Consider the following 21,522-nt stretch of genomic DNA (forward strand, 5'->3'; position numbering starts at 1 on the left):
GGAGGCAGAGGCAGAGGCACAGGCAGGAGGGTAAAGTTCAAGACCTGCTTAATTACGTAGTGAACTTCAGGTCAACCTGAGCTACACAGTAGGATTCTATCAAAAACAAATACACTGCTGGGCGTGGTGGCACATGCCTTTAATTCCAGCACTCGAGAGGAAGAGGTAGGAGGATTGCCGTGAGTTCAAGGCCACCTTGAGACTACATTGTTAATTCCAGGTTGGCCAGGGCCAGAGTGAGATCCTACCTCGAAAAACCTTAAAAAAAAAGGTGGGGAGATGGCCTAGCAGTTAAGGCATTTGCCTGTGAAGCCTAAGGACCTAGGTCTGATTCCTCAGGACCCATGTTAGCCAGATAGAGAAGGGGGCACACATGTCTAGAGTTTGTCTAAAGTGGCTGGAAGCCCTGGAGTGCTCATTCTCTGTTTCTCCCTGCCTCTTCCTGTCTCTTTCTCAAGTAAATACATAAATAAAATATTTTGATGGAGAATGGAATTTCAAAGGGGAAAGTGTGAGGGGGGAGGGAGGGAATTACCATGGGATTTTTTTTATAATCATGGAAAATGCTAATAAAAATTGTAAATATATATATAAAATTCACATTATCATTCAATGAGTAATTTGGCTAGTCTATCTAGCTAATTTGCCCCAGGAATCCAGTCTCTGCTTCCTGAGCCCTGGGATTACAAGTAGGCCACCATATCCACAAGGTACTTAATTAGGCTGCTGGGGATCTGAACTCTGGTACTCACTCTTGAGTGGCAAGCACTTTATCAACTGAGCCATCTCCCTAGTCCTTAAAATTTTCTTAAGCTTCAGTTTTTTTTTTTTTAGTTGTTAATATATTCATTGACAGACATAAAAAATCTTAACAAGGGCTGGAGAGATGGCTTAGCGGTTAAGCGCTTGCCTGTGAAGCCTAAGGACCCCGGTTCGAGGCTCTGTTCCCCAGGTCCCACGTTAGCCAGATGCACAAGGGGGCGCACACGTCTGGAGTTCGTTTGCAGAGGCTGGAAGCCCTGGCGCGCCCATTCTCTCTCTCTCCCTCTATCTGTCTTTCTCTCTGTGTCTGTCGCTCTCAAATAAATAAAAAATTTAAAAAAATATAAAAAAAAAATCTTAACAAGGGGAAACTGTGGGAAGAGGGAATTACCATGGGATTTTTTTTTATAATCATGGAAAATGCTAATAAAAATGAAAAAAAAAAAAGAAAACAAAACATTAAAAAAAAATCCTAACAACCAACCAACCCTTGGGATCAACAGACCAAAAAGTATAGCCAGGTGTGGCAGAAAATGCCTGTAATGCCAGTACTTGGAAGGCTACAGCAGGAGTTACAAGGTCCAGGCCAGTCTGGGATATACACCATTATCTTGTTTCAAGTACCTTACAGCATTTTTTTTTAATTTCAGAAATAGTTAAAAAATATAATAAATTTATCAATTCAGTATAGTGTTTAAAAAGAAAAAAAGGGAAAGCATATAAATGATAAAAACAGGATACAGGGATGTATACCTCAGAAAAATACTCTGTAGCTATTCAAGCTTGTTTACTTATTTGAGACAGTGTTTCAGGTAGCACAGACTGGCCTTGAACTCCTGTTCCTTTTACTTCCACTTTCCAAGTGCTAGGATTACAGGTATGCTACTCTGCACACTTTAAGTTCTTAAGATGCACTTGCTTCTCAACAATTTTCTTAAAACTTAACAGGCTAATACAAACCACAAAAAGTCAAGAACTCCTAAAAGTATTCTCTACTGTCTCTAAAATTAAAACAGTAATCAAGGAAAAGTCGTAAGAAGGAATTGCTAATGTTTTATTACTTGTTTTTTTAAAAAAAATATTTCTATTTATTTATAGACAGAAAGACAGCATGGGCACATCAGGGTTGCCTGTCACTGCAAACAAACTTCAGACACATGTGCCACTTTGAGCATCTGGCTTTGCATGGGTATTGGGGAATCAAACCTGTGAAACCTGAGGGCCCAGGTTCTATTCCCCAGTGTCCACATGAGCCAGATGTATAAGGTGGTGCATGTGTTTGGAGTTTGTATGCAGTGGCTAGAGGCCGTGGAACACTCATTCTCTTTCTTAAAAAAAAATTAAGAGGCCAGGCGTGGTAGAGCATACCTTTAATCTCAGCACTTGGGAGGCAAAGGTAGGAGGATTGCTAGAGTTCAAGGCCACCCTGAGATGACAGAGTTAATTCCAGGTCAGCCTGGACCAGAGTGAGACCCTACCTCGGGAAAAAAAAAAAAAAAAAAAACCATAAAAAACACTAAGCTGGGCATGGTGGCATACGCCTTTAATCCTAGCAGATCAGCCTAGGCTAGAGTGAAACCCTACCTCAAAAAAACAAAAAATTAGGGTCAGGGAGATGGTTCAGCAGTTAAAGGTGCTTGATAGCAAAGCCTGCTGGCCTTCAATTCCCTAGTACTCATGAAAGCCTGATATGTTGTATGTATATCTGAAGTTCATTTGAAGTAATAGTGAAAGGCCCTGGCATGCCCATACTCTCTTTTTCTCACTTTCTTCTTCTTTCTCTGCTTGCAGATACATTAAAACAAACAAACAAAAACACTAAATCAGGGAAGTAGTCCCTAAATACTCAAAAAGTAAAAGTCAAGATGCCAATGGGCAATATAGAACACATATGTAATCCTAACACTTGGAAGGTAGAAGTACGAAGATCAGTAGTTCCAGGCCGGCCTTCACTACTCAAGACCCTATCTTAAAAATGAGGGAGGAGGAAAAAAAAACAAAATGAGGGAGGAGGGCTGGAGAGAGAGCTTAGCACTTAAGGCGCTTACCTGCAAAGCCTAATGACCTTAATTTGATTCCCCAGTGGGTACATATATCCAGTTGCACAAAGTGGTGTATGCATCTGGAGTTCATTTGCAGTGGTTAGATGACCTCTCTCTCCTTGCAAATAAATAAATAAAATTTTCAAAAGTGAGGGGGGAGGTTGGGGACTTAGCTCAGCAGATGACTGCTTGCTTAGCAAGTGCAAGACCCTGGGTTTAGTCCTCAGCTCGGGGGGAAAAAATGAGGGGGAAGAACAAATTAAAGTGTTTCTGTAAAATAATAAAATTCAATAAATATGTAAAAAATATTAATTTGTACCTTTAGTTCATTATCCAACTTCTTGTCCTACAACATTTATTGTAGAATAAGAATGACCACAGGGTCTCAAGCATGCTACATATGCATTCTATCACTGAGTTAATATACCCCTTCTCTACAAATAAGGGTGATGAAGATAGTTATGATGACTTACAATTAAAACACATCAAATGTAAACACTGGGTTTAAAAAAAAGTCCTCAAATTTTAGATACCAAGTAGAATGCATTAAGTAAATTCAGTAATGCTATTAAGTAAAATATCCTATCTTAATATAAAACCCAACAAATTACTTCATATGGAATGTAATAAATGTGAGCTCTAAAAAGAACAGTTCAAGTTTATTCACTTAAGTAACAAAATAATACACTCACTGCTTACCAGGATTATGCTGAGTTGCAAATCTCCCATTTTGAAGTACATCTGCCACAATGATCCTACCAGGAATAAAAGGTCCTACTCCAGTCTTGGTCTGTGAAGTTAAAGATGGGGTGCATGTTTGCATATTAACACCAAAATTACTTGGCTGAAGTCCTTTAGTGACATCTCCCATGTTGGTATTCTAGTGATGTTACATGTGTAATCACTAAGTTCACATCTTGCCCAGAATTCAGAGCTCACACCTAATGTGGTAACATTAGTAATATCAGAGTCAATTCTGTAGTGATAACACTATTACCTATACCTGAATTTACCTTACTTCTTGAAAGACTTGAAGTGGAGAAATCCAAATCTTTGAGATTATTTTTATTTCCAAGAGGTGCCCACTCAGTAAAACTGGCAGAATTCTTCTCCTCCCCTCCATTTTCTGTATCCTCCTCATCATCTATAACAATTGTTTCACATATATTTCCCTTCTGAGAAGCCAAATCTTTTGAAGAGGGAAGAACTATGGAATAATTTCCTTGTGGCTTTTCATGTTTTGATGATGTAAATACAAAGTTTCTTTCATCAGCTACTGCTGGAGCAGAAACAGGAGGCTGTACTGATTCAATAAATACAACATCATCGTCTTCCACTGTTGTGCTTCTAGATGTACTGACTAAAGGACTACCTGGATCACCAAATGAGTCCATGTCCAAGAGTGTAACAGCCATGGCTGAACTCCCTAATAAAGCAAGAGTCTGTTTGGTCAATTCTATTCCTTCCACTGAATGTTTATCCATGCTGAAGAATCTGTAAGAAATAGAGAAAAGATTTTTTTTTTTTTTTTTTTTTTTTTTTTGAGGTAGGGTTCTGAGCCAGGTTAACCTGAACTTTACTATGTAGTTTCAGGGTGGCTCTGACCTAATAGAAATCCCATCTCTGCCTCCCTAATGCAGGGATTAAAGGTGTGTACCACCAAGCCCAGCTAGAAGATTTTTGTTTTCTCATTTTCTTGCAAATAAGTAGCACTGGTAAAATTAAAAAAATTTTTTTTGTTGGTTGTTGTTTTTTGAGGTAGGGTCTTAGTCTATCCCAGGCTGACCTGGAACTCACTGTAGTCTCAGAGTGGTGATCCCCCTACCTCTGGCCTCCTGAGTGCTGGGATTAAAGGCGTGTGCCACCACACCTGGCTTAAAAATCTTTTAAAATGATACTCATCCTGTTTATCCTGTTAGCAATATTTACTTTGTGGAAGTTGATGGAAACTATGTAGTTTAATAGTCTTTTAAAAAACATTCAAACCAAAGCTGGGTATGGTGGTGCACGCCTTTAATCCCAGCACTCGGAAGGGGGAGGCAGAGGTAGGAGTATTGCTGTGAGTTCAAGGACAGCCTGAGACTCAACCTTGAAACCCCACCCCCCAGAAAAACCCCAACCACCAACCAAACAAGAGAAAATATTCAATTTATAGTACTTTATGCTACTGTCCATTCACAGTATGAAAAGTCTAATTTTTCTAGGAAATACGAATATTAGCAGGGGTTAAGGAGATGGCTTAGTGGATAAAGCACTTGCTGTTGAACTCTGAGTAGTTTGGATCCCCAGATCCCATGTTAAAGCCACAAGCTGTAGCAGGATCCTGTATTCCATGTGGCGAGAAGGGAGGCAGAGAATTTCCTGGAAGCTCAAAAATGGAGCCATTAATGGAAGGTGATGACTGATCCAAAAGTTGTCCTGACCTCCACACATTCACAGTGGCACAAAAAATTCCCATCTCTCAGAAAGCTCTGGTGGACCACCATGAATTCTAGGCCAGCCTGAGCTACCAAATGAATTGCAGACCAGCCTAAGGTAAAGTGAGACCTTGCCTCAAAATCAAATAAAACTATTAAAATTTTATTAATTATCAGTAACTCAGGGTCCTTAATATACTCCATATGCTTTTATCTATTTTAGTGTCTTTAACAATCTAATCCCTATTTTTTTATGTCTTTTGTCACTTCAAATTCTCTGCTTTCAATATAAATATAACACTGTAAAGTGAGCAAAATGCTATATTTCTCTACATTTCTTTATACCTAGTTTAGAGAAAAATAGAAGTCACTTCCTTGTAGGAGCTCATAAAAGAATGGAATGAAAGACTTGTTTAAGCAGATGGGGATAGTAGATAAGCAGGAGGCTCTGCTGGTGTGAATAGCATTACCCCAACCTGCACTGTTGAGCAAAATCCTTAAGGGTAGATAAGCAGAGACTCCTGGTCCTAGGATGACCTCACACCCCCCAGGTGCTTCCTGTAACTGACCAACAGACCTGTTTACAAGTTCCTTTTTTCCCCTTCCCTATCATCTTCTATTCCCCACTATGTTTAAAATTACTTTTATGGCTGTAACAGTAAAATGTGAATCATGATTTATGGTTTAACTCCCACCCTGTCTCCCCCCCCCCCCCAAACATCAGGTTGTTATTTCCAATAAAAGCTGACACCCTGAACAGTTCGGGGCTGCATCCTGACATCCTGACCTCTGGTGTGCAGACCTGATGTACCAGACTTTTTTCTTTTCTTTCTTTTTTACCCAATAAAACTTTGCCTTACATTCCGTGAGTTGATCGTCTTACTGTGCGACACCGGACCCCCATAACAACACACTATATACATTTTCTGAATCTTTGTTTAGGGAGCTTATGTCCTCCAGTCAGGCTTTTGTACTTTATTATTATTATTATTATTATTGTTATTTAGTTTTGGTTTTTCGAGGTAGGGTTTCTCTCTAGCCCAGGCTGACCTGGAATTAACTATGGAGTCTCAGGGTGGCCTTGAACTCACCATGATCCTCCTATCTCTGCCTCCCAAGTGCAGAGATTAAAGGCATGTGCCACCACGCCCAGCTTTATTATTATTATTTTTTGAGGCAGGGTCTCCCTGTTTAGCTTAGGTTGGCCTCAAATTCTACAATCCTAGCTAGGTGTGTCTCACACCTATAATTCCAGCACTGAAGGCTAAAGCAGGCCAACAAACACACAAGTGCAATCCTCCTTCCTCTACCTCTCCAATGATTACTATACCTGTCTTCAAAAGCTCCCCACCTCCCCAGGTAGGGTTTCACTCTGGCCTAGGCTGACCTAGAATTAACTATGCAGTCTCAGGGTGGCCTGGAGCTCACAGTGATCCTCCTACCTCTGCCTCCCAAGTGCTTGGATTAGCATGTGCTACCAAACCCACCTTCAAAGGCATTCTTTTTTCTTTTTTTGTTTTGGTTTTTCGAGGTAGGGTCTCACTCTACTCAGGCTGACCTGGAACTCACTCTGTATTCTTAGGGTGGTCTCGAACTCACGGCAATCCTTCTACCTCTGCCGAGTGCTGGGATTAAAGGCAAGGTGTGTACCACCATGAACAGCTCTCAAAGGCATTTTTATGTGAAAATCTCAAAACTCAATACAATTTAGTTTTTTTAGAAAACCTATCTAGATTTTTTTCCATTTAAATCTCCATAGGTAGTGACTGTCCTACCTAGGCCTTCCAAGTACTGGGATTAAAGGCATGTGTCACTATGCTTGGCTCAAAGCCAAAAATCCCTCCCCCTTTCCCCTCCCCCCCAAGGTAGGGTCTCACTCCATTCAGGCTGATCTAGACTATGTAGTCTCAGGGTGGCAGACTGTTAGGTTAGAATGGGCTCCCAAGATGGAGTCACCAAGGACAACAGAATAGTGACAGAGGCATAAGGAAGTGGATTATCCACATTCCTCAAGAAACCACCAGGTCATTATCCCCTCCTTGCCTAACAATGCCCCAGGCCATGGTTTCTTGCCCCCTTCTCTCTTAAGTCACATGGTCACTGTTCTGGTCTCACACCCTAGCTATTTTATTTTTTTATTTTTATTTTTTTTTTCGAGGTAGGGTCTCACTCTTGTCCAGGCTGACCTGGAATTCACTATGGAGTCTCAGGGTGGCCTTGAACTCACGGCAATCCTCCTAACTCTGCCTCCCAAGTGCTGGGATTAAAGGCGTGCGCCACCACGCCCGGCACCCTAGCTATTTTAAATGGTTAATGTAATGATCTCCCCTAAAGGAACTTTTCTATTCAACTTAACAGAGGAAAATTTTTTCCCTTCCTCACCTTCCCCCAACTGAAAAAGGTCTATAAAGTCCACTACTTGAAATCTCAGGTTGGTGGTGCTTCTCTCTTGTGAGACAGCCCTGGCAGCTCATGGTCCCGTCCCCCGTCCAGAGTGGTTTGCATAGTCTTGGTCACTCCCAAACCTTACACTGTCTCCCAAGTATTGGGAATAAAGGTGTCCACCACCATGCCTGGCTGAACTACTCAAACTTAAAAAAAATATTTTTATTTATTTTGTTGAGAGACAGAGAAATCGGCAGAGAGAGAGAGAGGGAGGGAGGGAGGGAGGGAGGGAGGATGGGCTCACCAGGGCCTCTAGCCACTGCGAATGAACTCCAGATGCACGTGTCCTTTTGTGTATCTGGCTTACGTGGGTCCTGGAGAATCAAACCTGGGTCCTTTGGCTTTGCAGGCAAGTACCCTAACCACTAAGCCATCTCTCCAACCCTAAAAAACTTTATTTATTGACAACTTCCTATGAATAGACAATATATCATGGTCCACTTGCTATGCTCAATGAACATTTTTGTGTGTGTATGTATGTATGTATGTATGTATGTATAAAGCTACTATATACTGGAAAGGACCAGCAGAGAAACAATAGCTGAATAACCAAAACAGTTAAGAAAAATGAAGATGTCTTACTGGTGGTTGCAAAATTGATCATATAAAAACTTGCCCATTTCCTAGAACTGGTGGTAGCCCACATGCAGCATGAGCAGGCCTGGGCTACAGGTTCCCTGACTACAGGTTCCCCTGCGCTGGTGGTGAGTGTGTGAAGCAAGGCAGGGAGAACCAAGGAGATAAACCACCCTTGAACATCAGTCATGGCCCAGGTGAAACCACAGAGAAACTGTCAAGATGAGCAAGAGTGCTGCTTCAATGGCAAGCCTGACAACCAGTGATGATACTTAAAATGTACCAAAGCAGAAATTCAGAAGCTGCTGAGAGCACAATACTCATGTAGACTTAAAACACATCCATTACAACTCAGAAATTTTGCTGAAGAGGGGGCAGAGAGATTTTAAGAGCCACACAGTGGGGCTTAGCTGTTAATAAAGCTCTTGCCATCAAAGCCAAAGGACCAAAGTTTGATTACCCAGGACTCACATAAGCCAGATACATAGGGTGATGTATATGTCTGGAGTTTGTTTGCAGCAGCTAGAGGCCCTAGTGCACCCATTCTCTATCTGCCTCTTTCTCAAATAAATAAAATAATAAAAAAAAAAGGAGCCACAGAGCAGAAGGTAATGTCCAGAGGCATTACCTCCCTTACCCCTCACAAGGATTGACTGCTGCTCTCACATCTCGTAACCCACAGCAATGATGGATACCAGCAATCCCACTGAGGACGGCCTTCAGTGGAATGGGGGCAGGGAGGAGGGAAATGATGGCATTAACATGTGAAGTGTCCCTACAAAGTTTCTACTTAATAGAAAAAACAAACAAACAAACACACAAAAACCAGCCACCCCATCTCATCTTAATGGCAAGAAAGATGACAATATCTAATTAGAATGTATATAAAGCATGCAAACATGATAAAGGGAGCTTAATATACATTGCTAAGCCTCGATTTTTTATCGTAGAAACTCAACAGGATGAAAGGAGTGGCAACTGTACAGGTGTTCTACAATTAGGAAAATTCATTTCACATTGGGAAATGTGGCACACACCTTTAGTCCCAGCACTAGAGAGGCTGAGGTAGGAAGAGCCCTATGAGTTCAAGGCCAGCCTGGGCTAGAATGAGTTCCATATTAGCCTGGGATAGAGTGAGGCCTGCTCTATAAAAAAAAGAAAATGAATTCACTTCACAAGGCAGTCACCACAACTTCAACAGAAACATAGTGGGGTGTGATGGTACATACCTATAATCACAGCATTGAAGAGTTTGAGGACATGGGCTGGAGGGATGTCTTAGCGGTTAAGGCATTTTGCTTGCAAAGTCAAAGGACCCCAGGTTCAATTCCCGAGGACCCACATATGCCAGGTGCACAAGGTTGTGCATCTGGAGTTCGTTTGCAGTGGCTGAAGGCCTTGGTAGTCCCATTCTACCTGCCTCTGCTTCTCTCTCTCCCTCTCACAAATAAATTAAAAAAGAAAGAGTTTGAGGACAGCCTGATCTATAAGTGAATTATTGGTTGCCTAGTGACAGTGAGTAACAGTCCCTATATATAGACAAATAAAGATAATTAAAAAAATTTTTTTTTAATTTTTATTTATTTGAGAGCGACAGGCACAGAAAGAAACAGGCAGAGAGAGAGAATGGGCACACCAGGGCCTCCAGCCACTGCAAACGTTCGCCCCCTTGTGCATCTGGCTAACGTGGGTCCTGGGGAATGGAAACTCGAACCAGGGTCCTTAAGCTTCACAGGCAAGCACTTATCCACTAAGCCATCTCTCCAGCCCAATACTAACATTTTAAATTCTAACTTTCCTAATTGTAGTTGGTAATATTTAGACCTGTGTAATAGCCAACACTTTTATTCTGCTTTTGTGTTTTTGTAGACATAACTCAAGCTATCCTCAAATTCATGTCTTTTGCCTCAGCCTCCCAAGTGTTGGAATTAAAAGCATGGATACCACCATCCAGTGACATTTTTAAAATTTTTAGCTTGCTTACAAAACAATGGGCTTCATGATGACATTTTATATGACTCTTGTCCCTGTAGTCCCTTCTACCCCTGACCTAGTCCCTTCCTCTTTCATAGCCTATGTAAGTGTGTGTGTGTGTGTATATGTATATATATATATATATATAACTTTATATCCCATATGTAAGAAAGGTGATATTTGCCTTACTTAAAATGTTCACTTCTAATTCCATTCATTTCCCTACAAACATAATTTTTAAAAATTTTTTTCAAGGTAGGGTCTCACTCCAGGCCAGGCTAATTCCTGACAGTCTTCCTACCTCTGCTTCCCATGTGCTAGGAATAAAGGTTTGTGCTACCATGCTAAGCATGGATGGTGAGCATTTATTGTTATTTTAGAGAGAGAGAATTGGCACATTAGGGTCTCAGCCACTGAAATCAAACTCCAGACACTTGTGCTTGCCTCATCTTTGTGCATCTGGCTTATGTGGGATCTGAAGAGTCGAACATGAGCCCTTAGGTTTCACAGGCAAGTGCCTTAACCACTAAGCCATCTCTCCAGCCCTGGCGAGCATTTTTTGGTGTATTTACTACCTATCTATATTCTTCCTCCTTCCCCTCCCCCTTTTTCTTCCATTTTTTAAAAATTAATTTGCACCTGGATTATTTGAGTGGCTTGGGAATTAAATCTGGGCTAGGAGACTTTGCAATCAAGCACCTTTAACCACTAAGCCATCTTCCTGGCCCCTATGTTTATTTTCAGGAGAACTATCTGTTTAATTAAGTCCCTCAATTGATTATTTGATGTGAGTTCTTAATATTTTTGAGTTCTTTATATATCCTTAGCAATACTAATTTTCTGTCAAATGTACAGTGGGCTAAGATTTTTCTCCCATTAAAGGCATGCACCACCATAACCCACAACTTGAACACTTTGTTTGTTTGAGATAAGGTTTCCTGGCTGGCCTGGAATTCACTATGTAGTCCATGTTTGCCTCAAACTTGCAGCAATCCTTTTATCTCTATTTCCAGAGCATTATGACTACAGGTATGTGCCACCACACTGGGCAAGATTTTAAAATTTGTGCTGTTAAATATGTTAACCTAGTTAATGTTTACCTAAATTAGGAACTATTTTTCCTAACTTGTCAAGAACAAGAAAATTCAAAAGGCAAGGTACCTGCCCCTATCTTCAGTACAGAAAAAGGTAGACTAAGTAAAATTTGGTTCTAGAACCCATTTCACAGCCACTGTATTAAATGCAACTAATATAGAAACACAATGTTTAAAAAATCACTCATTTTAGTCAGATGTGGTAGTACATGTCTATACTACCAGGACTCATGAAGCAGGAGGAGAATTACTTCAAGTTCAAGGGCAGCCTCATCAGCACAACAAGTTTCAAGCCAGCCAGGGCTACATAGTGGAATTCTATCCTTTTTGAGGAAGTTGGAGGATGTAGCTCCATTGGTACGAGTGTTTGTCTAGCACAAAGCCCTGGATTCTAGACTCAGTAAAGCATAATGTTGGATATAAATAGCACACTCCTGTAATCCCAGCACTTGAGAATGAAGCTAGGCATATCAAAAGTTCAAAGTCAACCATGGCTACATGTTGAATTCCAGGCCAGCTTGGGATACATGAGACTGTGCCTCAAAGATAAACAAATAAAATTAAAAAGTAGAGAAAGTGCTGGGGAGATGGCTCAATGGTTAAAAGTGCTTGTTTGTAAAGCCTCTCCGCCAAGGCTTAATTCCTCAGTATTCACATAAAGCCAGACACACAAAGTGGCAAATGCATCTGGATTTCCTTTGCAGCAGCAAGGGGCCCTGGAGTGCCCATACTCACTCTCTTTCACTCGAAGAAATTAAATAAAAACCAATTATCTTGTGTTACGATGACCTAATCCATGAAAACAGGAAAAACAAACATTTACAGTATCTATTTCAAAGATGATGAAACAGGGAGGGGGGTTTCAGTGGCAGAGTATATGTCTATAATGTGTGAGGCCCTAGGTTAGAGCCCAGGCACATAGGTGCAGTGGCTCATGCCAAAAATCTCACTACTCTGCAGGCCAAAGGTACACAATTACAATTTGGAGGCTGGGGTGGGCTGGCTACCTAGTGAGATTTTGTCTCAACAAATGCAGCAGCCAGGCCTGGTAATGCAAGTCTGTAAGCTTACCTACTCAGAAGTTCAAATCCAGTCTGTATGATTTGGTGAGGCAATGGCTCAAAAAGAAAATAAATTACAAGCTGGTCCGGGTATTACACACCTGTAACACCAGCACTTGGAAAGCACAGATTAGTGAGTTTGAGGTCAGCCTGGACAAGGTGGTAAGACCCTGTCGTTTTTATTTTGGTTTTTTAAGGTAGGGTTTTGATCTAGCCCAGGCTGGCCTCAAACTCATGGAAATCCTCCCATCCCTGCCTCCCAAGTGCTGGGATTTAAAGTGTGTGCCACCACACATGGCTAGAGCCTGTCTTTTAGAGGAGGCTGAGAGCTGGCTCAATTGGATAAAGTACTTGCTACACATGTTTAAAGACCAGAGTTTGGATTTTCAGCACCCATGTAAATGCCAGGTAGGTGTGGCAGTAGGTAAAGTGCTCAGGAGGCAAAGATAGGAGGATCCAAGCCAAGCTGGGTGGCTTGACTCTATGAACTGGCTTGCTAAATAAACAAGCTCTGGGTATAAATGAGACTGTGCCTCAGTAAAACAAAGAGGATAGCAATCAAAGAAGACCTTTGACGTCAATCTCTAGCTTGCACATGGACATGCATGCCCAACTGCACAAACATGTACACACATACACACACAGGAAAATAAGTTTAAATATATTTTAAAAAGCTGGATATGGTGGGTCAAACCTTTAATCCCAGTACTTGGGAGGCTGAGGTGGGAGAATTGTGTTTGAGGCCAGCCTGGGCTGAAGTTAAGAACCTGCTTTAAAAAACATCAAAAGGGAGGAAGTCCAGAATGGTGGCATACATCTCTAATCCCAGTTCTTAGGAGGCTGAGGCAAGGGGATCACAAATTCTAGGTCACCTTGTGGACCATAGTCAGTTACTGGCCAGTCTGAACTTTATCATAAAGTGAGGAGGGCTGACAAGTTGGCTTACCAGTTAAGGTGCTTGCCTACAAAGACTAAGGACCCAGGTTTGATTCTCCAGGTCCCAAATAAGCCAGATGCCCATGGTGGCGCATGTGTCTAGAGTTCATCTGCAGTGGCTAGAGGCCCTGGCGCATCCGTTCTCACTCTCTCTGTCTGTCCCTCTCTCTGTCTCTAATAAACAAATAAAAAATAAATCAGCCAGACGTGGTGGCACATGCCTTTAATCCCAGCACTCGAGAGGCAGAGGTGGATCGCTTTGAGTTCGAGGACACCTTGAGACTCCATTCTGAATTCCAGGTCAGCCTGGGATAGAGTGAGACCCTACCTTGAAAAACCAAAAAATAATAAATAAATGAATCAGAAAAAAGGAGCCCCCCCCCAATAAAAACAACAAAGGGCCACCAATAAAACAATAAACATTATTAAAAAAGACTGGGGACATAATCTAAGAGTTTGTGAGAGGCCCTAGATCAAAATCTCCAGTACCACAAAAACAGTGAAAAAATACAAGGGATCAGTTTAAAAGTTTTAGAGATGAAACAAAAATTGGGACCATGATTAATATTCTTCTATTAGGTGCTGGAGAGATGGCTCAGTAAGTAAAGCATTTGCTGTACCAGTCTGAGGACTTGAATTCAGATCCCCAGCATCCACATAAATGCTGGATGGATGACAGCCTCCCTTACCCTGTAATTCCAGTGCTCAGGAGGCAGAGACAAAGGATTCCCAGGGCAAGTTGGCTGGCTAAACTACCTGAATCCAGAGTTCCTGGTTCAAGATATCCTGCCTCAATAAAGGTGAAGAGCAACTCAGGAAGATACCTGATGGCTCAACCTCAGACATAACCAGACATACAAAAGAAAGAAAACCAAAATTTATCTGTTAACGTTATTAGGAGCTTGTTCTTCAACCTATTTTTACTTATTTATTTATTTTGAAAGAGAGAGAGAGAGAATGGGTGTGCCAGGGCCTTCAGCTGGTGTGAAGGAACTCCAGAGGCGTGCACCCCCTTGTGTGCATGTGTGACATTGTGTGTTTGCGTTGCTGTGCATCTGGCTTATGTGGAATCTGGAGTTTCAAACAGTTCTTACACTTCACATACAAGCACCTTATCCACTAAGCCCTCTCTCCAGTGCCAACCTATTTTTTTAAAATTATTTAGTTGTGTGCAAATGTATGTTCATATGGGCATGTCAGTGTTTCTTGTACCCCTGCAGATGAATGCCACACAAATGCACCTCTCTGCATCCAGCTTTATGTGGATGCTGGGGAATTGAACGTGCACCTTCAACCACTGAGCCATCTCCCCAACCCCTTCTTTTTATTTTCAATCTTAAAAAAAAAAAAGTTTGGTGGGGGCATTGTTAGTTCTCTCCTTCCACTTCCACAGCGCCCCTAGTTGGGATTATAGATGTCTGCACCACTTTGTATTGACTTTGCATGGGTGCTGGGGATTAAACTCAGGTCAGCAGGATTATGGAGCAAGTACCTCTAATTGTTGAGCCATCTCCCTAGCCATAAACTTATAAGAATAGTAATTATTTTCTTTCTCTCTCAAATAAAGAAATAAAAATACTTTTAAAAGGGCTGGAGCTGGACATGGTGAAACATATCTTAAATCCTAGCACTTCGGAAGCTGAGTTAAGGAGGATGGTTGTAAATTCAAGGCCAGCCTGAGACTAATTCCAGGTCAGCCTGGGCTAAAGCAAGACCCTACCTAGAAAAACCATTAGAAAAAAAGGGCTGGAGAGATTAATGAGTGGTTATAGGCATTTGCTTGCAAAGCCTGACTGCCTAGGTTCTATTTCCCAGTTTCCATGTAAAGCTAGATGCACAAAGTGGTGCAGGTGTCTGCAGTTTGCAGTAGCAGGAGGTCCCGGTATACTCATATGTGCTCTCTCATACAAAACAAAAAAAAAACCTCTGTCCCCCAACTATAAGCAGTTTTTTTTTTTTTTGACGTGTCTCTGTTGTGTAGATGCATTCACGTTCATACCTAACATATGGGTGGAGAGACCACAGGTTGACATCTAGTGTCTTAGCAAACCACTTTACTTCATCTCACTGAACCCAGAGCTCAAGCCCCAGGGATCCTCATGTCTTCTGCTTCTCTGGCCTGGGACTCCAGGTGGTTCCCCACCCAGTATTCTACATGGATGCTGGGGATCTGAATTCAGGTCCTCAGCACTTTACCTACAGAACCACTTCAGCCCTTCAGTGTCCCCCCAAACCAAGACAGAGTTTTGCTTTAGTCCAGGCTGACCTGGAATTCACTATGTAGTATGAGGGTCATCTTGAACTCTTTTAACTCTTGGTGATTCTACCTCAGACTCCCAAGTGCTAGGATTAAAGTGTGTACCACCACACCCAACCTTTTTTTTTTTTTATCTTTAAAAAAGAAATTTAATTAATTTTATTTATTTGAGAAAGATAAAGATAAAGAAAGAGGGGTTGGAAAGGAGAGAAAGAGAATGTGCATGCCCACTGCAAACAAACTGCGGATGCATGTGCCACCTCATACATCTGGCTTACATAGGTCCTGGCAAATCAAAAAAGTCCTCAGGCTTTGCAGACAAACACCTTAACTGCTAAGCCATCTCTCTAGCCCCTGACCTTTAAAAACAAAAACAAAAATATTTAGCCAGGCGTGGTGGTGGATCCCAGCACTTGGGAGGCAGAGGTAGGAGGATTGCCTTAAGCTCAAGGCCACCCTGAGACTACATAGTGAATTCCAGGTCAGCCTGAGCTAGAGTGAGACCCTATCTTGAAAAAACAAAGCAAAACAAAAAAAATTATTTATGAGAGGAGACAGAATGGGTACACCAGGGGCCTCTAGCTACTGCAAATAAACTCCAGACACATGCATTACCTTGTGCATCTGGTTTACATGGGTACTGGGGAATCAAACCTGGATCCTTAGGCTTCATAGGCAAGTGCCTTAACTGCTGAGCTATCTCTCCAGCAGACCCCTTTAAAAACATTTTATTTGAATGTTTGTTTTTAATATATTTTCTCTCTCTCTTTTTTTTCAAAAGTGCAGACTGACATACTAAAACTCACTGTAGCCCAGGGTGGCCTGTAACTCATGGTGATCTTCCTGCTATAATTAAATAAGCTACCACGCCCAACTAATAGGGTTTGTTTTATTTGTTGAATAAGTTTGTTTTTTTTTTTGTTTTTTTAATTCAACAACAGAAAAACCTATCTATTGGGATGGAATGACAGGTGGGGGGAGTGGGGGAGTTGGGAGGGTGTCCCTACTGCCAGTCCCAGCCAAACTGCTTCCAGCAAGTACATATGTACTTTTTCATGGACCAGGCCACATGTGTGGTGGCTAGGGAGTACTTTGCTTGTGTCAGGTAAGAGGAGTTGTTGAAAATGCTGTTGGACAGCATTTGGAAAAACATGATATAGAGTGGCAGTACCTTTAGTAAACTGGAATCAACAGACAATATTAACCAGACCAGTGATTGCCTGGTGTATGTTGTTATCCATCCTGACCCTTGTACTGCAATAGTGTTTTAGGTTTAAAAAATAAAAAAAATGTGCAGTGCATGGTAGTGAACGCTTCTGATCCCAGCATTTCAGAGACAGAGGAAGGAGGATCACTGTGAGTTCAAGGCCAGCCTGGGCTAGAGTGAGACCCTGGAAAAACAAAACAAAACTAAAGCAAAACATGGCATTTTCTGAAATGAAGCCAACTTAGTCTTATTTTGGACCTCTATAACCTAAGACAGCATGTGGTGCAGCACCTTCCCACAGAATACCATTGCTTGGTTCTAGGGATAGAAGACATACAGGAAGAAGAGTATTAAACAGCAAAATGGCGAAATGACTCACAATGAAGATATCTGCCTTCCTTATTTCTGCCAAATGTTGCACCAACTGGCTTGAAGGTAATTCCTGGTCCTAGAATGAGGTTTTAAAACATCGTTTAGTTACCAACATCCAAGAGGCAGCACCAACTTAACACCTAAAGGATTAAGTAAACCGATGGAAGTTATTTCTGAGCTATTCTAAGCATCGCTCCCCCAAATTGGGTAGAACCAATTGTTAGAAACTATGGAGAGAAAGCTAAATCTGTTTCAACTGTGGAAGTTGCAACATCTGGTTTTTCAAATTACAAAACTGGAAACGGGGTAGCCTCAGTTAAATCTGCGCCACGAAAGGTATGAAGGTTTGCTCTGGACCCTTAGCAAATGCTGTCTAGATGCTAGCAAGGGCATTTCTTGCAAGATTTGGCTACCTAGTCAACCCTGCCACTCCAGCACCAACACGTAGACTCATTTGGACTATTTGGCGCAAGCAGCTGCACTGGGCTCAAAGTTCGCTTCCCTCTTCCCCCGCCGGTAGTAGGCGACTGGATACAGGTCACCATTAGGAACACTGCCAAAAAAACATTAGAAGCCACACAGCACTAGGGAGAATAGCTAAGTAAGGAGGGACCCGGCAGGGCACTGAAGGCTACCCTAGTCACCGAAAGCTTGGGCAACACCTCCCGGAAGCGAAAACACAACCCGGACCTTCCACCGGGGACCCACGGGCCGCGCGGCCCTAAGCACACCCACAGGCACCCACTCGGCAGCAGGGACTTAAGCCCAGGACCGTGGGAGGATCCGGAGGCTGCCCTCACCCATCTCTGCCTCACCAATCAGCTCCAGGGCTGCTTCCAGCCACCCCCAACTCGCGGCGGCCCTCGACTAGAAAGAGCAGCGATAAGCCTCACCCGGTTCTGGTTAAGCTACGGGAACGGATCTCCCCTCTTCCCACCCGCTCCCGTCTTCCGCAACGCAAAAAGCTACGCTCCGTCAGGTCCCCAGGATTCGGGGCAGGTGAAGAGGCGGAAGGAGCGCCAGCGGGCCCGGCCTGAATTGGCCCCGCCCCTCCGCGTGGTCATTGGCTGCTGCTGGAGGACGCTGGGAAGACCTAGAGCGTGCCCATTGGCTAGGCCAACCTTCTTTCAGGACGCCTTGGTGGGGGTAGTCCGAAGGGCTTTGGCCAAAAGCAGGCCTCATCCCCAGCTCTGCCTAACCCCTCCCGGCCTGAGTCCCCGCCCCACCTGGCCCCCACTCTCCGGGCCCTCCAAGGTCAGGATTTCCGTGACGCAGTCAGGCGCACCAGTTGGTCTGAGGCGTTTTCGCGCCTGGCCAACCCCAGCGACGGGAACTGAGCTGCCCGCCCTGACTCAAGCCTAGGCGTCCAGGCGGTGGCCGCAGCCCTCATCCACTTGCGAGACTGGAGCGGAGGCCTCGACGCCCCGGTGTCCTCTGTCTCTGAAGCTCCCCGAGAGGGGCTGCGGCGGGGTCGTGACCGCGGATGGCGGGGCGCGCTGAGGGAGGGGAAGGCGCTTCCACCCTCGCCTCACCCAGGTGAAGTCTTCTCCCACCTCTTCCATCGCCGCGAGAGGAGATGACGTTCTCCATTTTGTGGGACCTGCTGGGAGAAGTTGGGACCCATCGGCACCAAACCCCGTGGAACCCGGAAACTTGACCTCAGCCTGACTGCTTGAGCAGCCTGGGTGAATAAAACTGTCACTACTGTGAGGTCAGGACAAAATGGAGTCACCTAGGACAGCTGGAGGGCGACAGAGGAGTCTCATCCACCTTCCTCAAGAAATTACCCAGCTGTTATCCCTCTCCTGCCCGATAAGACTCGAGGTCTCGATTTACTGCCCCCTATCTCTCCCTGGGTCACTTCTGGTCTCACCCTATGGCTAATGTAAAGAACAGATTTACTGCCCCCAACAAAGAAATTCCTTCCCTTTCTCACCTTCCCCCAATTAAAAAGCCTTCTAAAGCCCAGTATCTGTAACCCCAAACAGACTTCTCTGCTCTTGAGAGTCAGGCTTGGCAGCTTGTGTTTTTTCCCAAATAAAAATCTTCCATCTTTGCCTCAGAGTGGTCTCCATGGTCCTTGGTTACTCCTAAACTTTACATGTGGTGCTGTGACTCGTATAGGAAGGCTTCTGATTGCCCTCTTGGTTGGCCAGACCTCCTTTTTACCTGACCAGACCACCAAGCTGCCATTTAACCCTCTGAAGGTCTCAGGCCATGTCTGCCTGATACAAACTCTCTAACCCACCACTCTGCAGTCTCCTCCCTCCTTCTCCCTAAGTGTCCCCCTCCAGTTGGCATGTCTCGGGTTTCACACCTCCTTGTGGAAGCTGTGCTGCTAGGCCCCAATCCCTGGTCTCCAGAAGGACGCACTCTGGACACCTCAGGGTTCCCCCCCCCCCCCTGGTCTACTATACCCTAAGGCGCACCTTTTGATTTGGTTGAACCATCTTTTTTTTTTTTTTAAATTATTTATTTATTTGAGAGTGACAGACACAGAGAAAGACAGAGAGAGGGAGAGAGAGAGAATGGGCGCGCCAGGGCTTCCAGCCTCTGCTAACGAACTCCAGATGCGTACACCCCCTTGTGCATCTGGCTAATGTGGGACCTGGGGAACCGAGCCTCGAACCGGGGTCCTCAGGCTTCACAGGCAAGCGCTTAACTGCTAAGCCATCTCTCCAGCCCATGGTTGAACCATCTTGGAACACCCCCCCCTCCCTCTCCCTCCTGAGCTCTCATTTTTCCACTGCCAGCTGTTTTTTTTTTTTTTTTTTTTTTTTGGTTTTTCGAGGCAGGGTCTCACTCTGGCTCAGGCTGACCTGGAATTCACTATGTAGTCTCAGGGTGGCCTTGAACTCACGGCGATCCTCCTACCTCTGCCTCCCGAGTGCTGGGATTAAAGGCGTGCGCCACCCACTGCCAGCTGTTTTAATCTTCCACAGCCAGCAGCTTTCACCATCAGGAGTACAGCTGCCTCCCTTACCCACTAACAAGCTAAAAAGCCAACAGTTGCAGCCTATACGGTCTCTGCCCACGTGGGAGGTGCAGGCCCCATTCACCCTAACAGGCCAGGGGTCATTTTGGTGGTCTTGTAAACCCAGCTTAAGTTCTGGTTTATTTTTCTCTCACCCTTGTTTTTTTTTTTTTTTTAATTATTTATTTATTTATTTGAGAGCGACAGACACAGAGAGAAAGACAGGTAGAGGGAGAGAGAGAGAAGGGGCGCGCCAGGGCTTCCAGCCTCTGCAAACGAACTCCAGACGCGTGCGCCCCCTTGTGCATCTGGCTAACGTGGGACCTGGGGAACCGAGCCTCGAACCGGGGTCCTTAGGCTTCACAGGCAAGCGCTTAACCGCCAAGCCATCTCTCCAGCCCTCTCACCCTTGTTTTGCTCTGTCTCCTTAAAGCCTCTCTGACTCTTGGACAACATCTTATCTTTCTCTGCGACTCTGCCTGGCCACATCTATAAGCTGGACAATGGGTCCAAATGGCCTGGATTTCCTAGTTCTCACTGAATTAAAATAAACTTCCAATGTACAGGCAAATGGTCCACAGTACCCTATTTTTCACTCTGTATGCAAGGCCTTCTTTCTGTTCTACCTGCCATTCTCACCAGATCCTAGCCAAGGTCTCAGAAATGTGCTTTCACTCAACCACTCCCCTATACTAGTCCTTACCCTCTGATTTTGACCCCAATGCCATAGAGGACCTCACCCCAATAGCTCCTCTGGCTCTTCCAGCTCCCTCAGCCACTCCTGACACCCTGCCTGGTAACAAGGTTTGCTTTTAGTCTCCAGAGTTGTAAATAGACTAGAAACTTAAAATGGGAATGCATAACTTCTGAATAAATGAATGAATATGTGAAGGGGAAATGGTTGTCTAGAGTCTATATAAAAAGTGCACTTGAAATGAATGTGTGTATGTGAATATGTACATGGCTCATGGTTGCAGAATGATTTCTGTTCTGAGTAGTGCTATTCCATTGTGGGGATGTTTTCCACCAAGCCCACTGCACTAGACAGCATAGCCAGTTTTTACTGTTGAGTGTCCCCAGAAGGAACACTAAAAGTAATTAAGATTATAGACAAAACAAAAATGAAAGGTTCCCCTACTCTTAAAGAGTTGTAAAATGATGGGCTGGAGAGATGGCTTAGCGGTTAAGCGCTTGCCTATGAAGCCTAATAACCCTGCTTCGAGGCTCCATTCCCCAGGAGCCACGTTAGCCAGATGCACAAGGGGGCGCATGCGTCTGGAGTTCATTTGCAGTGGTTGGAAGCCCTGGTGCTCCCATTCTCTCTCGCTCTCTCTCTCTCTCTCTCTCTCTCTCTCTGCCTCTTTCTCTCTCTGGCACTCTCAAATAAATAAATAAAAATGAATAA

General features: G+C 43.8%; 1 protein-coding gene across 1 annotated transcript in view; it reads right to left on the bottom strand.

Moving 5' to 3' along the window:
* The window catches only part of Zmym5 (zinc finger MYM-type containing 5), a 38,094-nt gene extending 19,924 nt beyond the window's left edge, over positions 1 to 18,170 (bottom strand). The window contains exons 1-4 of the mRNA XM_004665890.2: positions 18,037 to 18,170; positions 17,151 to 17,219; positions 3,818 to 4,298; positions 3,504 to 3,594 (exon numbers count right to left, since the gene is read on the bottom strand). Coding sequence (XP_004665947.2) covers positions 3,504 to 3,594; positions 3,818 to 4,288 — 562 coding nt within the window. The 5' untranslated portion in view covers positions 4,289 to 4,298; positions 17,151 to 17,219; positions 18,037 to 18,170. The remainder of the gene's footprint in view (positions 1 to 3,503; positions 3,595 to 3,817; positions 4,299 to 17,150; positions 17,220 to 18,036) is intronic.
* Positions 18,171 to 21,522: the final 3,352 nt, after the last annotated feature.

Source organism: Jaculus jaculus, chromosome 3, assembly GCF_020740685.1.
Source record: "Jaculus jaculus isolate mJacJac1 chromosome 3, mJacJac1.mat.Y.cur, whole genome shotgun sequence".
Taxonomy (NCBI): domain Eukaryota; kingdom Metazoa; phylum Chordata; class Mammalia; order Rodentia; family Dipodidae; genus Jaculus; species Jaculus jaculus.